Source organism: Ambystoma mexicanum, chromosome 4q, assembly GCF_040938575.1.
Source record: "Ambystoma mexicanum isolate Mex_15411 chromosome 4q, UKY_AmexF1_1, whole genome shotgun sequence".
NCBI classification, from domain to species: Eukaryota; Metazoa; Chordata; class Amphibia; order Caudata; family Ambystomatidae; genus Ambystoma; species Ambystoma mexicanum.
Window position 1 is genome coordinate 109795381 of NC_090928.1, and position 26852 is coordinate 109822232.

At 41.6% G+C, this 26852-nt stretch overlaps 1 protein-coding gene across 50 annotated transcripts in view; it reads right to left on the reverse strand.

Annotated features, from left to right (window-relative positions):
* Nucleotides 1–26852, reverse strand: part of TRDN (triadin) — a 1596486-nt gene that overhangs the window by 1408259 nt on the left and 161375 nt on the right. For 39 of the 50 annotated variants that reach the window (XM_069607588.1, XM_069607568.1, XM_069607599.1 and 36 more), the window contains 3 exons: nt 19410–19544; nt 18121–18150; nt 16867–17172 (listed from right to left, as the gene is read on the reverse strand). The exons of 2 other annotated variants lie outside the window; for them this stretch is intronic. In XM_069607588.1, coding sequence (XP_069463689.1) covers nt 16867–17172; nt 18121–18150; nt 19410–19544 — 471 coding nt within the window. Of the gene's footprint in view, nt 1–16866; nt 17173–18120; nt 18151–19409; nt 19545–24619; nt 24674–26852 lie in introns of all 50 variants that reach the window. 9 more of the 50 variants (XM_069607601.1, XM_069607607.1, XM_069607604.1 and 6 more) reach the window with 6 other exon arrangements.

Genomic DNA, 26852 nt, shown 5'->3' on the forward strand with positions numbered 1-26852 from the left:
CTCAGTTTGCTTCAGTCCAGCGCTGGTCATTAATGCAGTGTTCCTGTTTGTGACTGGTCCCTTGTTCCTTGTTCCTGGTTCTTAGCTTTGTGCCTAGTTCCTAGTTTCTATTTCTTGTTCCTTATCCCTGGATTTTCTAAAGTATTGTGCTTAATTGATTTCTGCTTCCTAGATTCCCTTTCTGTCTTCCTCTGTTTGCAGGCAGCATTTGTCAGTGCTTTCCTTTTTGATGCAGCCCAGTTTGCCTGTGTTCTATATTTCTTTGACTTTGCCCTTTGCTGCTGTACACCTAGATGCTTTAGCCTTTCCTCTGTATAGATTTAGCTTCCTGCCTTTGTAATTAATTTTTTTCTGCTCCTGTTCCTTTACTTTCTCTTGGAATCCATTCCAAGTTTTCCCTTGCACTTCTGCATTTATTTTCCCATTGATTATTAGGTGTAGTGTGCTGTTGTAGCTAGCTCCTGTGTGAATACCTATGTTTTCCTCACTATTCTGTAATCACTATTCCTACTTGCCCCTTGTTTTAAGCCTTATGTATTTAATTATCCTCCCATTGCTGTTATAGCCTTTCTGGGTCCCTGTTTGATCAACAGGGTTCGTGGGCTTGCTGACATTCAAGTGGTATTTCTCATGAGTACTGTTTTTAAGTTACCTTATTCAATACCATCAAGAGTCTTAGCTCACAGATTCTGTCGTTGCTTGCCCTGTATGTGGGCTTAGCGCTGTCAGTACCTGTAACAGCAATTGTGGGTAAGGAGCTCGCTGACTTTCTTTGTAACCATAAGGAGCTTCTAAGTGCTTACCCCACATCCCTTTTTATAAGTTTTTATTGTTGTCCCACTCTACTGGCACTCCTGGGTTTTAGTATACATGTGTCTTGTTTCCTCTGTGCATGTTGTTTGACTCAAAGCTATTCACTGTGTGATCTTGTGCACATTTCCTTTGCCATATTCACTGCCTTTGTACTCACCTGACACGCATAGTTTGCAGATAAACACTAATTGTATCAAGCTGCAGTTCCTGAACCTGATGGGAATTAAATGTCAGTTGATAGAAGAGCTGGAAGGGATGCACCATTTGAAGGACAAATTCATGAGAATAGGGCACAAGGCTCTGTGATACCAAAGTGCCAAGCGAAGATTTAAAACACTACTGTCCTCACCATGGGGCGGACACCCCACATGAATTACACCAATACACACAACTTAAGCAAGCAAATCCTCGAAATTCAAACTCGAGAGTGGTCGCTAGTCTTGTCATCCCTGGGCACCTGGGGCTGGGAGGAGATAAGAGGGAGCTGTGTCTGGAATGTCTGGTGTTTTGGGACAGAAGTATTAAAGGTGATGCCAACGAATTTAATACAAGGTCGGAGGTGCAGTTCATGTGCACAATGACCTGTGGGTTAATGATGAAGCCTATTGTCTCCTCAAAAGCAGAGTTGGCCGTGCCAAGTTACTTTGATTGCATCTGTAACAGGAGGGTGCACATCACATGATGGTCCCAAATGTATGAATCGATTGATAAGCACCCAACAAGCATATAGTTGGGTTAGATAGTGATGATGTAGGGGTCCATGTGTCTAGGGGAATTGGGGTAGCATAGATGTGGCTAATCAGTCAAGGGATTATAGGGGGGATTAGCATGTTCTGTAGGTGGTAGACAATAAGGGAGGTGGGATTATTATTATGCATAGTATTGTTAATTACAGATTTTCAGCCTATAAAAGATGTAACCCTTTGAAGAATCAGGGAGCTCCATGTCAATTCAGTTCTATGGGACCACCTGAGACCCTTTTTGCATGTAATAGACCTAAATTTCATTGCAAATAGGTGCAGTGATTATTTTGTCGTTCTGGATTGTTTTTATTCTCTGTTTTTTGGGCTGCCACTCTTTCACATGTCAGACTTTACTCCGTGTGACTACCTCTTTTGAAACCTTATTGACCTCTTGGGGAGGGTCCTCTGCCATGTGTGTTGTATGGGGACGGGAATCCCTCTCTGAAACTAGCGTGTTCACTCACCTCACATGTATTCACTACTTGTATGAATGGGCAGCAACTATTTATATATTTCTTTCCATGTAAACGACCTTGCATCACACAAGGCATTGCAATATGTGTGGTTTGCTATGGCAGCTGATAATTGCAGTATCCATTTTGTTCATTGAAACTTAGCTCTTTGCTTTCATGAAGCCAAGCATTTTAATTAGCACTGGTTTTGCATATACAACTTCCTTCCATATGTATGGTCCTTACTTTTTTCTCAATCTCTTATTTTCTAACTTATGTACATTGGGTACGGGTGAGATGTTAAAAAACTATTTGGCTTCTCAATCGACTTCGGCCGAATACTTGACAAACTATTTGGTATTCGGCAGAATTCTAAACATGTTATTTTGGTAAACCCTTGGTTAAAACAAGGGTCACTTTAGGACCACTATGGTGGCGTCTCAGAAGTATAAATACCTGATAATAGAACATGTGTCATTGTTTTGCTGGAGCAATAAAGAGATTTTATGAGGATGGCATGGTTTTGCAACCGTTTGTCCTTTACACTAATCTGATATCCACAAAGTGTATAGCTCAAGAATGTGTCCCAAAAGGTTCAAGATCATGACAAATTCGCTAATCAGGGAAATGATTTTTAGTAAAAAAAGCTTAAAATGGCACTTCAAATGAATACAACACTTCTGATAGTAGTGAGGATACACTCGAAGGTGAAGATCAGAGACAGGATGAGTGAGAGGAGGTTCAGAGGAAGAGTACAGATCTTCCGTCTATGTGTGTGTGTGTGTGTGTGTGTGTGTGTGCGTGTGTGTATGTGTTTGTTTTCACACAGATGATCCAGCTCATTCAGCTCTGTGATATGATAGGTCAGTGAGTTATAGCACCCGCTATCTAAGTACGTCTGTAACCAGCATATGTGAGTACGGTTAAAGGAAGATCCACTTTAGACTTTCATATTTCCGTTGTCAGTAAATTAAGAAATATATAATTTGGCATTAGTAAGACCTATACTAAAAAGAGGCATGTAGCAATTTAGTATGTGATGAAAATATCAATATTAAATAAGCCCTGCAAGCAAAACATTGTGATTATAGATGCAATGTGTACTTTCTCATGGCATGGTGAGAACAGAGGAAAAGGGAACGTGAAGTAAGGGATTTGGAGTATGGTGTCAGTGCAAGGGCGTGTGGAGGCAGCAGACACATTATTGGAATCTCTTCTGGAGTCACCTGTGAAGTGTACAATTGAAAGTGTTGAGTCAGGTGAGTAAAGTGTGCAATCATGTGTATGGAGCTATGAAAGTGTAGTGCAGGACATGCATTCTAAAATGTGGAATTTGTAAAAGAAGGTGTACAGTTAGGAGATTGTAAAGTCAAGTTATGAGAGTGGAGTAAAGAATCTGAACAGTAGAGCTTGTCATCGGTGCGGTGCAGCAGAGAGTGTGTAAAAAGGAGAAAATTCACTTTAACTGTGGGTGGATACCATTACATACATTATAGGGATGGAAGAGTGGTGTAAGCAGTTGTTTGTGTAGAGCAGGGGCCAGGAGAGTGCAGTGAGGAAAGGGAAGTCAAGATTGGTGTGTCGAGTCAGGTGAATAGAGTTAGGTGCAATTAGAAATCAGTAGAGTAGGGTGTATGATAAGTGGGACAATCGCAAGTCGAGCGGAGTGTGGAGTTTGGTGGCATGAGGCACACAACGAGTTGTATCATGTACTAGGGTAAAGAGAATTATTAGTGTGATGAACGAAGGATCATGATGGAATGAGGAGTGTGGAGCATTTGCAGAGTACAGTGTCACAACGCTTGCATCTATATGAAAAGTGGTAGAATAGCAGTGTAGCAGAGTGTAGAATGCAGTCCTATATGATGTGCATGGATAATGTCAATTAGAGGATGGTGAAGTATTGTTTGTGGTGTGTGGCATGCTTGTGTAACGAATTGTGTGTGCTGTCTGATAGTGTGTATGTTGGTATGTTATATGAAACTGATCAAGTGGAATACCTCTTCATAATATCATACCCCTGAAAGAGTGAGGTAAGCTGACTGGAAGAGTCCAAGGCATATTATGACCAGCCTGGTGATTGTTCCCATTAGGAACGGACTAGTGATGTAAACTGAGAATGGGATTTTGAGTGGGCATTATTCTTAAGAATATCTGAGGGCCGAGGGGGTTAACACATGCTGAGAGTTGGTTTCTCCCTAGGAACTTGTTCCAAGAGGAATATAGGGAATCCAGAGGGACAATCATTGCACTCTGTTTGATGTGGAAACCTTGTTCTTGCAGCGGACAGTTCCAGTATATGTTCCCACCAACCAAGTGCAATATGTCAGTGGTGTATGACAATAGGGAGAAGGGACATTTAAGTCACTGGGGTTAGAACACATTACAATCAATTACAATCTGCAATAATTGTGCATTACTTGGGCTCTTGTTTCCTGTGAGGGCGTTCATGTGATATTCTCCACAGTCGTGCAGTTCTGAGTTTCTCTTGGAGGAGGGCTGTGTAGGGGAAGGTGGTTTCACTGACGGTCTGTAATCTTCATGAGCATGTTCCCATTCACCCACCCCTTATGAGCGTGGTAAGCAGTTGGTACTATTTCGCAGACAAATACGACTTCCATACTGCAAAACGTGGTCCCCCTCCATTTGTGCGCCTCACTAGGAATCCCTGCTTACTGTGCCAAGACACTTAGTACACCAACCTCATTTCTTCCTTCTCCTCCTTTCCTTGCAATCTTTTTTGGAACCTCTCGTCTTTGCATAGTCCTGTTCTCTCTCCGCCTCACTCTCAGGTGACGGTTTTGCCCGCTACTTCTCCTCTTAAATATCCAAAAATATGAAACCCTGCAATTTCCTTTCTTTCTTGCCATCTGTCTTCCACCTTTTCTCCACCAACTCACAACCTTTCTATGTTTAATGTTTCTGACTGTTTCTGCCACCCAAGCAGAACTAGCACCCATGCTTTCATTAGTCAACCAATCATATATTCCCGCGCCTATCGCACTGGCCCACAGGAAGTGAAGAACTGAGCATTAGTTCATTATCATTAACATGTCTATTTATACTGGGATGTTCCCTGCACACTTCAAGGTGACCGCCATCATACCCATCCTTATAATTCCTACTGCCAAATAAAACAATCCAGGCAACTCAACTATTGTCCTATTTTGTATATCACACACTAGTTAAACATTTTGGAACGTCTGGTGTTCAGCTGCTCTGCAACCTATCTGTAGGCTTAACAATTCAGATGCCCCTTCTAATTGTGTTACTGGAGCACAAGGCACACCACAGAAATGGTTCTCAATCACTCATGTCTCAAATGTCCTCATCAGTGCTCATCAGTGTCACCTCTCATTTACTAGAATTTTCCTAGATCGCCCCTTCATCCTGCAACACTTTTAACAATACTCTCTACCCTTACTGTCCCTCATTTTAGCTTTCAAGATGCTGCCCTCACTTGGATTGCTGCCTACCTGGTTTACCTATTCTTGACCCCCCATTGTAAAAATGCCATCTACTTAATTGCCCTCACTCTACGCATTCTACATTTTTAGGTCTTTCTCCCTTTTCTATTCATGCTATTTGCTTCCTATATCAGCAAGCCCATCTCATGCTTTGGCTGCTTTTAGCATCTCATTTCCAATCGCACTCACGTTGTCTTTTCCTTGCCCTCCATCAACTAAGAACTATCATATCACATAAAGGGCTACCTCTCCGGCATACATCATTGGATTGTACTTATGTGCACGATTCTAACTCTTGAAAAACAGAAGAGAACATTCTCCTTCAAATGTACTTCTCGCTTCCTCGATTTCCTTTACTCCTAGTCTTATCACCACCAGAATCATAAGATCTGCCAACACATCCTGCCTGGTAGTGCCCAGGTACAACCACAAAAGTGCAGGCTGTACTAGTTTCCCGGTTTAAGCTGCCCAATTATGGAACACTCTTCCAGAGGACATCAAAACCATTCAAACCTTTGAAGAATTCAGAAGCCAAGTCATCATATGGTTACTGAACTAACTCTACTATTTTATACCTGACACCATTCTGTATTCCCCTAACTTATTTAGACACCTCACCCCATCCCATATCTCTTCATTTGTACTTATATTACTGTACTCATTATCTGTACTCTTCCCTCTATAACTGTATCATGTATCATGTAACCATTGTATAATTTGTACCTTGCTTGTAACCACATCCTTACCTAAAGCGCCCAGAAACCTCTGGGTCAGGCGCGCTATACAAATAAATCAAACAAACAAACAAACCACATTCCCTGTACTAAAAATCTAAGGTCCTCTTTAACAGAAACTTCACGCTCCACTTCAATTGTCACCAGGTTTAATGTTCTCAGCAGCAGGAAAACCTGTCATGACACTACTTCAAAGTCTTCTAAGCATATATTAAATAATCTAGTCCTCTGGCAAAATGGACACCTACTAAATCCTTCTTTTTTTTTTTTTTTTTTTATTTGTTTCGGCTGAAATAAATCAACCTTTCAAAAGAAAGAATAAATCCTTCTCCAGTGTCCCCCATAGTGTTTATGTCCCTCTTTAATCATTTCTTAACATTGCCACCATCGTTAATTTAATGCTCTCCTCATCCTGACCAACCCCTTCTCACCACCTCCGTGCAGGCTGGTTCTCCATGCAAAATCACTCCCTCTTTATATTCTTTGTCCATGAGCTCTCCCGCCACACTGATTTTATCTTACACAACTCCCCATCTGACCCGCTCAGACTCCACAAGCTCTTTTTAGCCTTATTGGTACCTGCATCACTGGCACCATGTCCTGCTTCTGCTCCCTCTCATTCCTGGCCCCTCTCCACTGGAATTCCCAGGCACACAGATGCAGATTATCCCAAAATCACCACCAAGAGGAAACATCTCTCTCTTCAATCAACCCCACTCACCCTCAGTGTCATCACTGCCTGCTCCTTTCATCAAGTACCCCAACTGCAACTAAGAAAGTCCAGTCTATGTCTCAATCTGTGTTACTATTTATTTTTTGTATCTCTCCGTCTAATTAGTTGACATTTAATTGTCGACGGCCCTCACCCGGTACATGAATCATCCATTATACCTTGTTGTCCCCTTTTTGAATTCCCCATAAATTATATTGCAACTGCTGCCAATAGGACGTTTTGTAAGAATGTTTAGGAGTAATCGCTTCACCCACTCTGATGGACAAAAGTACAATTACATTCTCAACAGAGGCGGTTCTCCCATGCTGCTAGGCTAAAGCCTGATGTACGATTAGCATAGATCAAACGCATACCTCTGAACACTCAGGAAGCATCTGTTGAAGTCAACAAGTGCATACAATGGAAACAGCACAATACGACTGAGTGTATCATCGACTCCACCCCTCCAAAGTTACCTTGCAACAACACTCATGTCTGTACGGTGGGTATAGGCTGCCTTGAAATCATATCGGCACCTGCTAAATGCTTCTAAACCTCCCATAAGAACATTCAAAATTGACCATCATCCACTCCGCACGAATGGTGCACAGAAATCTGGTTTCTAATCCTCAAAATGTTTCTGCTTCCATAATCAATGATACATGAAATCCTTCTGATATGGGATGTTATATTCTGGGTTGATACACGGATTAGCAAACATGCTACAGGAACAATTTTAAGGGTTGAAGGGCATGATTTTTGAGGTGGGGGAGGGGAGTACGTACCCACAAGGATTAGCACACTTTCGACCAGGCTGTTACACGTAACATCAACATCATAATTCTAAAAATGATATCCCAGAGAGGTACAGATCAAGCCTTACTTAACTTGAATGACATTGCCACATTTCTCCACCAACAACCAGATGAAAAATAATCCTCGTGCTGGCAAGACTACTTAAAAGGATTAGAAGGACACTTCCACCTGAGGATATAGGTTCTGCCCAGCTACCTCAACGAAACGAAAGAAATGAAAACCTAAATCAACAGAAGACAATAACTGGTTCACTATAAAACTGCTGAATTTATATAGGACTCACAGGAACTTGAAAGGAAGGAGTAACAATCAAGAGAAGAACAGTCTTCAGCAGCAATATGAGGAGAACAACTAAAGAATGGTGTGCAGGGTGATACAACACCTAATGGAGGAATAACCAACGAGTCAATGTGGAAAGAAATTAAACTTTACAAGCAGGGTGCCTTTTCTATAGTGGGAGGCTGGGCTGCCTCCTAAGAAGCCCATAGAAAAGCATAGAGTGAACAGCGCAAAGGCATGCTCTCTCTCAATGCAGGAACCACATGTTGTATTCCATGCCCAATGGGCCATGCTGGTTGGGGTACTCGGATCTACCAACCTAGCATTTAGCATTGGCTTTGCTTCGTAGGTTTCTGCTGTGAGAGGCAGGAGCACATGTGCTCTCTCCTCTGATTGCAGCGGAATTACAATCATCAGGCCATTCATGAGTCATGTACAATGTCAGCATGCCCGTGGCTCTGAAACAGTGCATCTTCACGTCCCTGGTTCCTTGTACTTTTTTTTCTGTGTGACAGGATGTGAGATAATGTCTGGAGGCAGATGGGCAAGGCTGAACGGTGATGAAAGTTGATTTGTGTATGTGTGTGTGTATGTGTGTGTGTGAGAGAGAGAGAGAGAGAGAGAGAGAGAGAGTAAGAGAGAGAGAGAGAGAGGGAGATGCTTTTGTCTGCAGATATGTGTGTGTGTGTGCAGATTTATGTGTGTGACAGGATGAGAGGTTCGGGTGTTTGTGAGCGTTTCTATGAGCGTGTGTATGTCTGTGGAAGTGCTCACGTGGGTGACACTGTAGACCTATATTGTGGAATCAGCCTTTGGAGGGGTAATGCTGGTATACATTGGAGGCAAAGTCAGGAAAGTGTGTGTAAGTAGCAATGGTAGCATTCAGGCAGCACCAGCATCATGAATGCGGACAAGAAGTGGGAAAAGTGGTTGCCGTAGTCGCTGGTGGCATTGGCGGTTTGACATCTAAAACCAAATCCTCCCGCGCGGCTCAGAGCACGGGTTAGACTTTATTTCTACATGAATGCGAGACTTATTTCAAAATGCCCGTCCTTGCTTCTGTCCTCACAGAGGAACCACACACAGCTTTGTTTATTTTAAGAGGCGAGAGCGGGTCCTAGACCACTGAGCCTCTTAATTCTTTCTCACCTGCGGCATTTGTGCGTGTGAAGTCATTACCCCATTCTTCCCTGCTGCGTCGCAGCGAGGAATGATCTCTAACTGTTTACCTTTTAGAGAGGTGACTGCGGGTCCTAGACCTCTGAGCCTTTTACCTCTTTTTCATTTACAGCGTTTGTGCATGTGACGTTATAACGCCATTCTTCGTGCCGCATCGCAGCGAGGACTACACTCTAACCGTTTATCTTTTTAAGAGGTGACTGCGGGTCCCAGTCCTTTGAGCATCTTGTTTCCTCTTATCTGGAATTTGTGTGTATGAAACGTTAAAATGCCATTTCTCCCAGTAGTTTTTGAAAGAGAGAGAAATGTACTTGTCTCCCTTTTAAAGAGGTGACTGTGGAACTCTGACCTTTAGAGCTTTTTTGGGATATCCTTTACCTGTCATATGACTCTATAAAAATGTGCAGAGTATAAGCCTTCTTATTTGCCAAACAATATTCTGAGTAATGCCAGCAGTTAGCTAAAAATATCCTCTGCCCTCCTCTGACTGTACCAACTGCTCTAGTGTGCTAATTGCTTCCCGAAATTGGAAAAAAGAAGTCGAATAAGAAATGTTTGAAACAAACCAAATCGCTAGTAGTAGAGGTGTCAAACTCTATTTGTGAGCTGAACGGCAGTAGTGAGAATAACAGAGGAAATATTTCATCTTTGCTTAAGTATACAATGAAGGCTAAAAACATAGAATCATGCCCGGCAGACCTTACTGAGACAAATACAAGCCCTGGAATAGTTTCCATCCAATCTTTGAACCTCCCATGTGGAAAATAACTTTTAGAGGTGTGCCTGGCACTGCAGGCTGAACGGAATATACTAGATTGTGAAAGTCCTGGCCCAGTTCAAAGTTGTCACACCCGTATCACACAAGGGCTTCAAGCAACGGACTTGACCAATTCCCCCGACCTAACAGCTATCACCATGGACCTTTACGTCTCACCACTGCAACGAAAGGACAGTGTTTCTTCATCTGATTCCTCCTGATCTGAAGATCTCGACACTGAATCTGGAATTTTGATTACCTTAAATGCTCTGGTCATGTTGTGTAAAACCATGTATAAAGAAGAGTTATTTTTAAAATCAGAAATTGCAAAAGCATTAACCTTGTTCACCTCCACCCAGGTCCTCGAAGAGAAAGAGGCCCTCAGTGAGAAGACATGCAAGTGTGCGACAATAACTGTACAGGATACGCAAATTACTCCTAAAGTAAAAGTTCGTGGAAAACACAAGCAAAAGGAAAGATTCATCAATTCAAATACAACTGTGGTGAATGAACAAAGTTCCAAAGCAACTGTATCCCATTATTTGATTGAAACGGGCCAAATAGCAGATGAGCCATCTCAGGAGTCTGTAACAAGTTCTGACACAGTAGTAAATAACTAGCAGAAAAATATATCACATGGCTATATACCCGGTTTAAAGCTGGTGCCTTATAACGATTGTCCTGCTGTGAGATTGGGAGAAATGGAAATAATTAGAGCCAACTTCTTTACGTCCCTCAAAAACACAAGAGGGAAATATAATATGGAAAGTGACTCTAGCATGCTAGAAATTGGTCGAATAGCGGGGAGAGAGAATGAGAGCTCATTCGATATCTCCAAAACAAATAAAGAACCACAGTGGTCAGGGGAGGTAACAAAACAATATTTTTGTTTGTCTGAGGGGCAAGTCATTCATAACACCAAGATTGACTTACCATTTTCTCTGATATGAACACCAACAAGGTCAAGATTTTAGACCTCTTGGCCACCACAGCTTGCTCTTTTTTTGAATCATTTGAATGTTCTTGGACTTATACACCGCCTCCCTACTTTAAGTAAGACTACAACTCAAGAGTTGAAGCATGTAGAGGTCCCAAGTGCCGCCTAGGGACCTAATTGGGCAGTACTTCCCTTTGTCTCTCCTATCATAACAGAAATTGTTATGACCCAAGCATCGAGTTTCCTGAACATAGGTTATGAGTTCATAAAAATGCCTAAACCATTACCCTTGGATAAAAAAAGGCTATTGGGACTAGAAGCCCGGATGCTTACTTATCAGATGTCTATATCAATGACATTGTAACTAAGGCAGTCTCTTCTCTGCAAATCAGAAAGAATTTATGTGAGAGGCAAACAAGATAGCTACCAAGGGACCTAGAAAGAGTTGAAAGACCAACCGAGTCGCTCTCCCCCCAGATTGTAATTAGATCTTTGAATACAAGAGGATATCGATCATTAATGACCAATCCATTAGGAACACAAATGCTGTTCGCCGCAGATGTCATTTTATTGCAAGAGACCTTGGTAAGGGAAAATGTGTATATAGACGGTTATGTTACCTTCCTAAGGCATGCTTGCAGAAACAAACATGGCAGACCGTTTAAGGGAAAAATGACAGCGGTTGCATCCTTTTTGAAAGCTAAAGAATTCCTTCCTACCCTCCAATCTGAATTTGTACTGACGGTGGGGGTGGAAGTTAAAAGGGGAAAAAAGTCCATTGCTATTTTACTGTTTAATGTGTATTGGCCCCCAGAAAACAACAGTATGGAGATAATTACTAGCCATATAGACACAATGACAGAGAACTGGAAAACAGCTCACTCAAAATGGCATTTTTACATTGCAGGTGATTTCAATTACCAGTGGCCTCTCTTTCCAGATAAGAAGGTGGTCTTCCGGCAAGAGTACTCTTACTTGAAAAATGATTTTAAGATGTGGGCAATTGGGTCGAGTGAAGAGGAACCTGTGCTAGATTTTAACCCTTGGCTGTTCCTTATAAAGGCACAGCATTTGCTTCATGCCGTTAATGTTAACAATAATGACCTGTACTACACTTGGTCTACTGGTCGGTCCTATACTTGATTGACCTAATTTTGACAGATTATAAGGGTTTCGCACAGATAGCGAATTTGAAGCTTATACCTAACAATTTAAGTGACCAAGTAATGTTGGAATTTTATATCTGCCAAATTCAAAACCTCCCATAAAGCAGCTTGAGGGAAATTTTGACTTAAATGCCTAGGAAAATCATATTATTTGGTCAGAGTATAATCTGCAAAAAATCAATTGCTTGTTGCTTAACGCCCTGAGTGTATACTCACTTCCTACTTTTGGCAACACAAAACAAGTTCATCAAATTATCAAGACATCATTACAACAGTTTTCGAATACCCAGAAAAAGATCACCTTCGATCACTGCTCTCATAAAAATGTCGATGATCAAATTGTCATAAAAAAGAAAAAAAAGCTAAGAACAAACATACGATGGGTAAACACAAATGTGTAAGATCCCGTACACAAACTTGTGAGGAAAATAAACTTTAAATGCATTTTAAGAATTGGTATAAATGCATAAGGGAACTGTAATATCAGCACAAAGGAAGTCTATATACACCACCTTAAAGGAATGGTTCGCCCAAAAAATTTTATTTAAAAAATAGATAGGCAATATAAAAAAAACGATTGGAATTTTTTTTTTCGAAGTCCCTATGTAAAATTTTGAGCAATTCAAGCTCAAAGATAGCACATGGGGGCATCCATTTTGTGAAATGGATGCCCCCTGCTGTGCTCGCTTTGGCTTTTGCGGCACTAATGAAGGAAAAGCCAACCAGCTGTAGTAAACAAAAGCTACCACTGGGTGGCTTTTCCTTCATTGGTGCTGTACGCGGAGGACGGGGACCGGAGACTACAGGCAGAAAAGCTGCAGCTGCATCTCGGTAAGTGCTATTTTTTAAATAAAAATAAACACTAGCTGCGGTTTCTTTTCTAAGTTTTCCGGGCTGGAGGAGCCCGGAAAACTTAAAAATAAAACTGCAGCTTTAAAAACGTTGTATTTATGTTTGCGGTAGCATTTGAAATGACCACAAACATGAATACAACGTTATTGTGTTTGAAAACGCTGCGGTTTTTCTTTCTAAGTTTCTCAGGCTCCTCCGGCTCGGAGCCTGAGAAACTCCGAAAGAAAAACTGCAGTGTTTTCAAACACAACCGCGTTGTGTTTGTGCCTGCCGTGGCTATCACTTTGGGTCTCCGGTACTCCTGGAAAACTTAGAAAAAAAAACGCAGCTAGTGCTTATTTAATAAAATAAATAAATAGCACTTACCGATATGCAGCTGCAGCTTTTCTGCCTGTAGTCTCCGGTCCGCGTCCTCCGAGTCCCGGCACCAATGAAGGAAAAGCCACCCAGTGGTTGCTTTTGTTTACTACAGCTGGCTGGCTTTTCCTTCATTAGTGCCGCAAAAGCCAGTACAGGCGGGCAGCCATTTCACAAAATGGATGCGCCCATGTGCTTGCTTTTTCAATTTTTGAGCTTGAATTGCTCAAAATTTTACATAGGGACTTCGAAAAAAAAAAATGTCAATCGTTTTTTTTTATGTTGCCTATCTATTTTTGAAATAAAATGTTTGGGGCGAACCATTCCTTTAAAGAAAAAAGATATGCAGAGATTTTGGCACCTTTTTAATAAACATAACGCCAGGGTTCTATGCATTAGAGAAATTAACCCTATCTCCAATTTAGTATGGGAAGACTATATCCGTTTGTTATATTACAGGAATGAAATTATTGAAGGGAACCCCTATTATTTGGAGATATGCAACAGAAATGTCTTTACTTTCACTGATGATGATATAGACAAAATCATATATTATCTAAAACTGTCCAGAGCACTGGGACCAGACAGTCTTCCAAATATTTTGATTATGACCAAATCAAAAATATGGGCTGGTATTCTCTACGTTATCTTTTGCGAGATAGTCACTATGGGACTTTTACCTAGGTCCTGGAACAACTCTTTGTTGATTCCGTTACAAAAAAAATGTGCAAGCGACTCCCCAGCAAATTACCACATTTTAGCCATGATTAATTCCAGTGTCAAAATCTACTGCAATCTGCTTTTGTGTTATATTAATCTATGGACCATAGAACACAACATTCTTAGCAATCAAATAACTGGCTTTTGCAAAGGGATATAGCACTTTATCCAATATCTAGACTTAAACACATTTTATTTGATGCAGTTTATTATCCAAGACTAGGGTACTTTATATATGTTTTATAGGCGTTTGACATGGTAGACAGGCAGACTTTATAGGAAAAGATGGAAAAAGATAATCTACATCCACAAATGTTATACTTCGCAAAGTCGTTTTATTCTGAGAATACTATCCAGATTAGAGTGGATCAAGAAGGTACATTGAGTGAGCCGGTGTTGGTAAATTATGGTTTGGAACAAGGTTGTACCGTGGCCCCAATGTTTTTTAATATTTAAATTGCCGGCCGGGAGGAGATTTTTAAGAACTGTAAAAAGTATCCTCTGCGTATACAAACATGTCCTATCACTTGACTGTCATACAAGGATGACATTATAATACTCTGCCAAAGAGTGCTGGGTTTACAGCGTAGTTTTATATCCCTGGAATTATATTCTACACACCATAACTTAAAACTTAACCTATGCAAAACAAAAATGATGACCATTAAATCCAACTGTAGGAATTTGTTTGTTTAATTGATCCGTACAAAACACACCACTACAAGAACTGTCTAGTTATTTATATCTTGACGTATTAATATCCAACAAACTAGATAAAGAGATCTTCTCAAAATTAATTATTGCAAAATCTGGTGGTTTTTCAATGGAAGGTCTTGTAAAGCTGTATAATACATGCATCGTTCCAAGTATATTTTATGGCCCAGAAGTCTTTTCGGCCAAGAGACATCTTGGCTAGATATCTTGGAAGGGAGGCTTTGAAAGAGCACTTTGAGTCTATCTCAAGCAGTGCCAATGGAAGCGATCTGCTTCGAATGAGGGTTAATCTCTCGTTCTACTAGGAAAATGATTGCGGCAAGTAATTTTTATATCAAATTAATGATGAATCGGGCCACTCGAAAATCTCTGTATTCTTACTTTTTAGATTCCACTGGATGTCTGAGTAGTTATCCTGCCTAAGCCTTTGGCACAATAAATTGCTGACTTCTTGGATGGAATAGGATGCACTTGTGCAACAGATGAGAAGCTACCACTAAATTCCTTGAAATATAAAAAAAGGTCAGGATCTGGGATCGAAATATACACACTGCACACCTATCAGGGAAATCTAATTATGCAATATTCACTATGCAAGCTTTCCCGATTGGCTCAGCCTGTGCATACATTATAGTTTTACATAATTATAAAGTAAGAAGATTCATAATGTGCTTAAGGCTGAACCAGCTTCCCACACTGGCAAACAGAGGAGTGTGGCTTAAGATAAATTACAAAGAGTGCTTCTGCAGGTTATGTGGCTTTGAACCAGAAAGAGCACCGCATTTATTGAAAGACTGCACCACACTGTTTTCAGTTTATGAAAAAGGTTACATGAAACTGGTGCAGGATATACATTTCATTTGCCCAAATCAATTTTGGTCACTATTATATGCGGATCAAAATTTGGTTATGAACTTTACGCTATTTTATATGTGGCAAGAAATGATGATGTTTTTAAAATGATTGCTCCTTGATGTTTTTATGCATTTTAGTAAACCAGGAGTAATTGGCAGTGTAGCCGCCCTTTTTAAAAAAAATGTGTTTTAAAAATGGTTTGCCATGTATTTTAAACAAAGTTATATTACTTCTTTTATATTCTAATTGTGTGAGCAAATGGATCAAATTATGTAACGTGTTTTAAAGTATGCAAAACATGTATTGATTTTTGTAATGTGTTAAAGGATATATTTAACCAATAAAATACTTAAAAGATATTTAAAGAAAAATGTGTTTTTAAGTGGCAGACATGTCTTATTGACAGCACCAACTTTAATGCATTTCTTCACACTACATATTTATGTAAATAGATACGCTTTTTTTTTCCAGTGAAGCATGGAGAATGCTTCTCACACATTCTTTGGTGCATAGTTTTGAAAAAGTGTTTAGCACTTTTCCGTGTTTTAATGCTGACATATTTAAAACCCAAGTCAATAAATATAGTATGTCATGATTTACTGTTCAAACAACTGCATTTTTGACAAATGAAGTGAAATCACTAGCACCTTTGAGGTGCGGTTTGCTTTTTTCGCATGGTCGAATCAGAAATTACACAGAGAAATTAAAGATATGTGCAGCGACCAATGCTACCATCAGGGGCGTTGCTAGGGGGGGGCTAAGGGGGCTATAGCCCCTGATCTTTTGGTTGTAGCCCCGGATAGAATCTCAGGAGCTACAGCCAAAAGACTAGCTAGCCCCCAGTCCCAACAGTTCCGACATCAGCTTAGCCCTGGGTCTTTTCCAGACCTAGCAACTCCCCTGGCTAACATAATCTCCAAGTATATTGCCTTCCGCTATAGAACTGTTCTGTCTCAGGTGAACATTTTCAAAGGGAGGAAGGCGCGTATTTAGCCAAAACCACACAGCCAACAGCCACAGCATTGCATTGCATACACAACGAGGAGCGATTGTGTTAAAACCAACTTCTGCAAAACAAGCCTGGCTCAGTCCGGAGCTGCAATCACTTTTTTCGAATGACCGTTTTCCCCATTATTAAGTGCAGTGGGTGGAGAGCAATTTGAAGCATGCTGTGAGTGATGCATAATAAGCAGACTAATCCCTGATGTGATATTTTCCGTTCACCATGTCCCTGGATGATTACATTTTGGGAATATGAATGAATGTGCCCGGTCAAAGATCCCACTAGAATTATTAGTTAAAGATGCATGTACCTTCCTGTTCCTTATCAAGTTCTTGCTCCTCAGTCTTGGCCACGTCATCTGCATTCCCATTCTGGGGGTCAGCCGGTGAGGCTTCACTAACATTGCCCCAGCCGGCCAGGGCCTCGTCAAGGTCATGACGTGTCTGAGCATGGATTAGGTCTTCCGTCTTTAGCTCAAGAGGGCCATCACCATTGTTACCGCCACTGTCTTGAGGGTCCTCTTTTGACTCACTGCAGGGCTTCTCCTCAACTCCAGGCGCAGGGTATTCTTCGCCCATCACTGCTGGCAGGAGGAAAAAAGGTGCCCCCTGGGAACCTTCTCAGTAGACAATGGCATGGTCGTGTTAATGATCTCATCAAGGTTCGTGAATATATAACTTTCAAAATAATGTTGAGTGAGGGTACAGGGGGGCAGTGCATTTAGAATTGTTTGCATCACCCCTAATTTAAGATTCTGGCATCTAAATATAAGGGATCAGTCCAATGGCCCCAGGAAACAATGTATACAATTGTGCTATAGAAATCAATGAAGGGCAACACGCAGCATTGGTAAATGCAGCTAGGTCCGGGGTCTGCAACCTCTGTCTCCACAAATGTCTGGGACTATTACTCCCATGATCCCCCATCATTCACTATGCTGCTAGGGCTGCTGGTATTTGTAGTCCAAAACATCTGGAGAACCAAAGGTTGCAGCCTCCTGAGCTAGGTAGTTGATAATTGGTATATCATCCTCAGGCTACCTTGTTTTCTAATATATACTGATAATGTGTACTATTATAATAAAATGTTCTTTCAATTTATTTATGATTCATATGTATTCTATTCCCCTCAACAAATTACAATTCTAGTCCCACTATAGTAGGACAATCTGTATTAAACCGTATATTTTATCATCAGGCACATGGTGAAAAATAGGATCTATCACGCTTGCGAGGCACTACCCAATGTAAGCATATGGATGGGAGCGGATAAGCCTATTCAATTAGGCACACATCAACACCATAAGCAGTTAATTGGAAATGTAATGATTAATGCCACTTCTTCCAATCCTGGTTGGCTACAACCTATTCAGCAAACCAAAACTAGACGCCGCCACCTTACAGCTGTGGTCCACACCATAGAACATACAATTAGCAAAGCTTCACACAGCCAGTGATGGACGTCTAAGGAGACCGGCCATCATGGAAACAATTACCAATGGACACTAAAGTGTATGCCAAAGGAGTTGGTCAATTTAACAAAAATAAAATAAATACACACAAACCTATTTTCTTCACTGCAGGGTGAGCGTGTCCTAGGCCAGAAAGGGAGAGAGACAATTAGAAGTGTGCAACGAAACAACAGCATGTAACAAATATGTGCTCACTCCTTGTAGGAAGTTCATGCAATTTTTCAATGTTTACATGCAACGCATGCTTGGTCCAATGATGTTATTTGTAAACTGTGACCAATCTCCTCCATCCATCCTTCAGACCTTCCACTTTTGAAGACGTGCACATGCACAGAAATATTCTAGGTTTGTGGGTGTGTAGGCTTGTCATGAAACATGCAAGTACATAGAAATAAGATGCGGTATGGGTCTGTTTTCTCTTTTGCCAACCAGATTAAAGCAGAAAGTCAAATGAACATGGCGTGGATTTGAGTGCAATGTTGTCTGTTAGTATTTAAGTACACTGGGTTACTGTGTTAAATGACATGCAGACATGCATGTGGTGATAGAAATCAGGTGATTTGGTGATGCTCCCTAATGTGTTTCTAATAGTTGGTCAAAGAAAAGCACAGTGCAAGGTAATTTTGTACTGCAAAAATGACTGCACTGACTTTGCACTGCAGAAATACACTTTGCACAGTTCCATGAATCATGGTTTTTGTAGGCAGTGCAAAGTCACTTTGAACAGTGCAGCAAATGCCATGAATCGGGCCCTAGGTGTGTAGAAAAGGGGTGATATTAAATGCACGTTTTGCCATCAGAAAACCCGCAAGTCAGTGCTTGAAGGTAACCAAGTCCCCGCTTCGACAGGCTGCTAATTATTCCTTTTAGAAATGGTGGCGTTGAGCCAGTGATCCTGTACGCTACAGCTCAGCAGATACTTTAACAGAGTCGTTTGTGCTCTTTAATTTGCCTCATTTATTTTTGTAAAATTCAAACATTTGCCGTCCATTTAGTGCAGCAGGTGTCAATGTGGTTACATTGTATTTCAAATGCAAATGGCCCAACATTTTTTCCTTCCCTGAAAGACATTTACATTTGTTTTTTACTCGCAAGCGAACGAGGACTTTCACAATTTCCATTATTTAAATAGAGTCGAATGGGGCTTTAATTGTGGCCTACTTTATGTAATGGCGCATTTGATTTTTGAAGGAAAGCTTCACGTGAGGGAGCGGGGTTATTTCGACGCCAGCTCGGATCACGTGTTCTCAATAACAATGGCGCATGCGGCTTTCTCTGACTGCTGGTGACGCTGCAGTGAGACAATCAATGCTGTTGCAGCGTGAGGGGAATTTTCGATACTGCGGTCGCCCCCTCCTCCCCGCGTGTTACGTAATGAATACCTGCAGCAGCTTTCTCATCAGTCGAGATGATGCCAGAGATCACAGCCGCAAAGCCCTGCAGCCAATCAGTGGATCCGTCCACGGTTTCGTGTATCACTGTGATGGGGTCACTGCCCAACTTGTACAAAGAACCACCTGGATACACACAGGTTACAAAAAAAAACAAAAGAGGGCGTTGAGAACAACAAGAAAAAAGTACATGCTGCCGAGGAACAAAAATATGCTTTGTTTCATTTCACATCCATATGATGCTCACCTATATGGGAGCAGTGGTAGTCTGCAAACTAGAAACCGTTTCCTTGAAATGATCATGTATCTTGTTTTCCTGCACAGATAATATACACGGTCCGTTCAAATGTGGGTCTGCAGGGGTCAACAGGGATTCAGTGGGCGGGTTTGTTTCCGGCACTAGGAGGTGGCACCATAATAAAACAAAGGTCTTCTGTATCAATTCATTGCCAGGGTTGTGCATACACCCTGCAGGCCACACCACAACATAGAAGCAGGCAGATTCTCTTAAATACTTTGGCACAAGACCACTGGCATGAACAAATGTAACCCTTGATGTGGATCCCAAATTTGCTGTGCCTTGTATAAAAATAAATAGGAGGCGATCAACTGCATAATTGCAGAGGGCATGGATACCCACGTCCTCCAAAGTGTCTGTGGAATGCTGATGGCATCGACATCCACGGCGTAGGGTGACCAGCTCATACTGTAGGCACCACAGTGTGGCACAGCGTGTTCCTACCAGGGCTGAATGGCTGACCTGTAGCACGTCTAGGGTGCATTTGGAAAAGTTCCACTTCTTACAGATAGATGACGTTTATAAAGGAAACCACCCAAACAAAAGCCATATATGGGCGTCTTCGTCTTACTGATTATAACGATTAGCCAAACGTTTGCCCAATAATTAAACACTATTGACAGTAAATTCAACAAGGGAATGCCAGGGTGCCTTAACAAAGTGTACTGTATTGCCAATGTTCAATTATAGAATCACTATTGCTTGCTCTTAGGCAGTCTCAATTCTTAAGAACCAAACTAAGGGATTGCATGTATGAAGAAGAATGCCATACAAGAGAGCACTGTGGGATGTGTAATGAGGAAAGGGATGCATTCATGTTTTAATGGGAATGCTACAATGTCAAATTAACTTGTACAGAATGTCAGTATACAATTGAGAAGAAGCCATTTGATTATTCAATTTAAAAACAACAGCGGAGAAAAAAATGTTTTTGAAAGATTCTTTTCTCATACTTTTCATTCAATTGGGAAGTGCGATCATGCCAGCGGCTCTGACCACATCTCCACGGTGTATGGCTTGGACCTGGGGAAGGCACAGGGAAGGCACCTGGGACACTGTGTGCTGCTGTTAACCACCATTTCTAACTCCATTATCTGTTATGAGCATGCTACAGGCAGAGCTCTTGCAAGCTGTACACTCGGTCAGAAGCATATTATTACACGGGAGTGACATGCGCACTGTGCCTTTATGGAATCCCATTGTACAGTGTTAGTCATTTGAAATCTCATGTAGATGATGTTGGAAGCAGCTTTTATCATGGGGTGCGCTGTGAATCACGCACCTCAATTCTTTCGAGCTCCTTTGTGTATTCAGACTTACTGCTGAGAAGGCTATCGTGACTCATTGTGGCCCATTGTTTACTTGTGAATACAGGAGGAACTAACACGTGCTGTGTTACGGATATGTTATAAAGAACAAGCCTGACAACACGTTGGTTGAAAACTGACAGTTGAAGTAAACAGGTGACTATTGTTCAAAAAGGCCACGTGTTTGTGACACTATAACGTTTTCTAAAAGTGGTGTTAATTGCGAGGACACGCTAAAAAAAAGTCTAAGATAACGTTTACTTAGGAATTGAACGGGACCTCGCATAGACTGATGATTGTTTAGAATGATTAGAATTGTTTCAAAAGTGTTGTGTTTTTGAGTTTTTTCATTGATTATAATTAGTTTTAATCTGGAATATGACTGCTTCAATGCACACTTTTTTCTAGACTTTTCTATCTTTTGTTAGTGGCAAATGTGGCGCTCAGTGGCCATTCTCCACACATGTGTGGTCGCGGACAGGCACCACTTTGGCCTGTACAGCGTGTCTAGTCATCATTTGGAGCCATTGACTAAATAAACATGTAAAGAGTATGTATGAAATGGTTCCAGACATCACCGATGGTCATTTGTGTATTTTGTTTACATTTCTTTTATATCGTTATCTCTGTCATTTGCCTGCCTAGCACCGCACCTCAATTTCAGGTCATTGATCAATCTTTGCATAGGTCTCTGCCCCTCTGTGAGTCACAGATGATTAACACCCATTCTCACCTGCACTATCTACAATTAACAAATAAGCGCTACTGCACTGGACCTGTTGGCTAGTATTCCGTTCAAAAACCTCCCTTCTGCACTTGACACCTACTCTGGATAGCTGTATTTTTCTACTCAGATGGGGTAGGTACATATTTCCTGTGTGGCAGAATCTTTTCTGTGTTTGCCAATCTACTGTATTCTTTTGAAGTGGGTGTTTAATGATCTGAACTGACAGTCTGGATTTTTTCTAAGAAAGTATAGATGTTGAATTTGTTGGGAGATCCTGTAGTGTTATGCAAAGTTAATGTGAATACAAGTTTGGTTTTGGAAAAAACAAAAAATTGACTAAATCTGTTTTATGTGAAGGTCGCATACATTGACATGTATACAGTCTGCTCGAGGAAATAAAGATGTGTTTTGGACCACAGGCCCTCCTCCCCCACCCTTTAGTAATAACTGTTCTTATCCAATGCACATAGAAAGCAAATATTTACTCTATGCTGCGTGCTATGCTATCTCATTGACGTGGGCTGATGAGCAGCGATGCGTGTCAATGCTGTGTTCAAGGGACTTCATTCAATGCAGCATCATTATCTTCCCAGCTCTGCTTTGAAATGTTAACGGCATCTGTGCTGGTTAAAAAGATCCCCTAATCCCAGCGCCAACGGAATAATGAAGCTTGAGGGGATTGTGGAATTACGCCGCTCAACGTGCGGCATATAAATTGTGCTTGTTAAAAGGTTTTAATGTGTGAACTGCATACAAGGAGTAAATAAGACTCTCTTCACAACTCATTAGGTTTCAGTTGAATGAAGCGTCGACTTGATGTGAGCAATCCCTCAGGATCTGAACTGTGCGGGAAAATCTCTGCCACTGTTCAGAAGAATTTGATGTCTGCTCCGTGCTTTGGAGATGCTACAGAGCGTTCCATTCTACCACAGGCGTAGGGGTCACATCAGTTGGAAGCTCCAGCGTGTCTAGGGGAGTTTTGGGCTGAAGAGCATAATGCATTAACTACACCATGAAGTCGGGGTCCATTGGCCATGCTGAAGTATTACAACATATTTAAGAGAATCATATTTTCAGGGATGGTCAGTGGTAAGGGAGTGGCTGGGTTTGGCGGTCATAAGGTGTGACGTGACACTGCATTAACATCAACAATGAGACAGTTGTTCAATCATTGAACACTAAGGGTATCCAGTCACTATATCTAAAACATTAGAGTGGTACATTTCAGAGTGGACCATAACACCGGAAAACACCGCAAACTTTAATTAAATAAATAAAGCGTAGTTGGGTAAAAGCACTTTTTTTGGTGTTTTTCGATATTTGTCCGCAATTGTATTTACCACTCTGTAATTGTGCTCGGTAAGATTACATATAACCCTAAATAAAGGAATGCTAGCAAAAACAAGGTTTGATCATATCAGAAATCATGAAAAAATTAAATTGGGACATTTCAATAATGTGTGCACAAGTTTGCAAATAGTCCTGGGTCTGGCAAAACGTGTACTTTTTTCTTTCTTTAGCTGTTTTGTTGGCATGACAGAACCACAATAATGTAATTTGTGCAAATGCCACAGCGCCCCTAAAAAGCAAAGGGATACTCTGGCAAGGAGTAGGGACCGAAGGGTGAGGTGCAGGGGGTAGGGTAAGGGAAATAAGCAGGTGATGGGGATCTCCCATTTAAAATATTCCTGTTCCCCGCATCAGGATTGTGCATGTCAAGCTGTGGGTACGGATCAGTTTTGTCTGTGCAATAACCTTTCGTAGATATATGGCACATGCTGCTCTACTCTTCATTCATTCACCACAAATGCATTCTGCTCTATTAGGCTCCTCAAAACAACCACTTGACAACTGTGCTTTGTCCTTCTTCTTTGCAGTCATTATAAAGCTGTGCAGTCCACTTGCTTTTTGAGATTCATGAGAGCTTTGGCACATTTACTTGTATTCTTTTACAACCCTCTGCATTGTCCACAAGGCCCTCTGGGGCCTTGGTCCTCAATACCTCCAACTCTCTCTTTGTAAATACCTTCCTACTCAAGTTCTTCGCTCCTCCACCTCCAACACCCTCAGGGTCAGTCGCTTCTCCAAGCAATGAGTTGGTGGTAGATCTCTTTCTTCGTGTGGGGCCTCCCTCTGGAACAGCCTCCCTGCCTCTCTAAAACTTGCAGAGAACCATCTCCGGTTCCGTATGCAACCCAAGACCTTCCTCTTTGTTTCTGCCTTCTCTCTTCCTCTCCCCTGCTGATTTCCTGTCTGATACTGCACTGGTCAACTGGCTAACCTCTGATTTTCGGGCACAGGTCCCTGCCTCCCAGTTTCACACCCACACTGCCTCCCGGCAACCCTTGCACTTGGGTCTGTATCTGAAACCCCACAATCCCCCTCCCTGCACTTTTGGACACCTGCTGTCTGCACTTACCCTTGCACCTGCCACCTGTGGACCACACTTCTTGTTATTGTTTTGATCCCATGTACAGCACTGCCCCCTCCCCTTTCCCCTGGCACTTTACCCCTCCCTCCTGCCCTGCACTTGCACAATCTCCATGTCACTTAGCCTAGTAAGATTGTTGTCTCTGTTCACCCTCTGTTCCCCCTTCCATGCCTCGTTGCTCCTTGAAACACTTGTATATAGGCGCGTTACAAATGCCATAGCATATGATATCATAACTTGCACTGTGTGTATTTTGAAGACTAGATACATGAAAGTCTGTTCACCTCGGAAGCGCCGTGTGCAGTGATAACCTGTCACTGAATGTTAGATGTTGGAGCAGTTAAGGCAGTTAGTAGCTATTGTTCATTCATTCTGTTGCACGAGCAAGACCATGACAGTACGTTTGGAAAACAGAAACATTACGTAGAGAGTCCATGCCTCTGGGGCTTTCGGTTTTCCTCTGACTGTTGACAACATCTGTATGAGGTATTCCTAGTAGTAAAATATAGGTCAGGAATTGGGCAGCGACCCCGGAGAAAACACCATTATTTCACAAATACATGCACCATTAAAATGGGGAGCAGTTAATAGCTGGAGCAGGAGTAAAAAAACAATGCGAGCTGTAAGAATTCGACTCTTATGTATCAAACCACGCGGAGTGGTTTATTTCACAGATACACACAGGTGGAATGTGTACCTAGGAAAATTGTGAACTGCTGTTGTCAGAGTATTGCAAACACTACACATTCTCCCAAGAACTCCACTGGGTGATATTGATCTTTACATTAATATGGCAATAATAAAGGGAGTGGAGACTATAATGCGTGGTAATGGTCTCCAGCTCAGTTAAGAAGCGCAACCATATTGAGGGACTTTAATGAAATCTAATGGCCACTAGCACCTGGTAGGGCCTGCCGCTACTGGAATTATTGTCATTAGGACCGCCTTTGTAACTTTTAGGACGTTAATAGTTACTTTTGTTTTGTGGGGAAAAACGTTTGGGGGTAGGCAGCACAGCTTTTTCCCCAACAAACACAACCTGGACAGTCTTCTGGAAAATAGAAAAATGAACGTCCTTAAACGTCCCTTTTCTATTTCCTTTGTGGTGAGAAGGGGTTGCTGGTTGGATGGAACCCGGCTGGAGATGAGTCAGCAGGCTAATGGCTTTTTGTGTGCATGTTTTTAACTTAAGGTGGCACAGGGTGGGAAATGGGGGTTGCAGCGGAAGCCAGCCTGAGCAACCAACTGCTTTCTTGGAAGGCAGGCTTTTCCCATTGGATTCAGAATGTGCTCTGCCCAGTCTGATTGGCTGCTCAGTGTCAACCTGGAGCCATTCAAAAAGTACGTTATTCTCTGAGAAATATATTGCAGCTGTTTGCACACACATATAACACACGTGTTTAGAGATTGCCAATAAATGGCTACATGTGCATGGCTGGGGCTGCTTAATGAGTAATCTCGGAAAGCATACACAACTGGTCCTTTCACAATGAAGATATCTGCACAATTGTGGACCTACGATACCTTCGCCAGTCTGAATAGCTATCACTGAAAAGTCCTATTTGTTGAGATGCTTTTGCACATTGGGTGTAATTCACCATTCAGTGCCAGACCTGCCCCCCAGCTGCCACTTGGCCACGTTTGGCAAGGCATACCTGCAGCAAAGAGTTCCCTGCAGAGGGGGATCTTCGCCTGTCACGAGGGGGGTCTTCGCCTAGCCCAGCCTTGGCTACATCATGGCTAAACCGGCAGTTGTCAAGACAACTGCTGGGCTCCACAAACCAAGCATTTATGTAAAACAGCCCAAGAGGTTTAGGAGTGTTTGATTGAAACGTGTACGGTACTATAAGAACATGTTTAAAACAAACAAACAATCACACCGTCTTGCTTGTTTGTGTGCAGGGGGCATGTTGATAAATCTGACACAGGTAGGATCTACTGCTGTAATATTGTCAGTCTTTTAAAACTAAGCTAATGAATGCATTCATACTTCTGCTTTAAAAAAACATGTTTGGCAAAGGAGGCAATTCTAACCAGGTGTCATTGTGGTGGAAATTGCGTGAGGCTACAATTGCCAGCCGGCTGCATCAGCATGAGGACAATTGTATCCTCACACTTCCTAAGGTCCGTATGATCAATCTAACTTATCCCAATACCTAGAACTGGGAGCTTAAAGATCCCCTTATATGGACAACCAATATACATGGAAAAAAAGATATAACCAGTCAATGTGAAACCCTTCTGAAGCTTTAATAATTAGTACTTTCAGATAGTCTCCGGGTGAGCCGTCTGATTATAAGAAGGTGAAACACGTTTAGAGAGTCACAAGTGGATATCATGGAATGAACCATATTTGCAAACAAATACATGTGTAAACTGATTACTTTGGATCTCACCTTGGAGATGAATATACCGAATTACAGAAATCACAAATGAGGTGCAGATATGTAACCAATGAAAAACCACATGTATCAGTTTGGTGCAAACAGGATAATACCACTCACAAAAAAAACTCTTAGAAAAACCTTACATGTTTTGTGCATTATTTTGAATTCAACTTTTGGATATATAAAAGTAGGGGTTTGAAATGTTTAAATAAAAAGGTCAACATTTGTTTATAAACGTTTTTAATGATATCATAAGTAGAATAGGAAGTCATGTGTTATCTTTT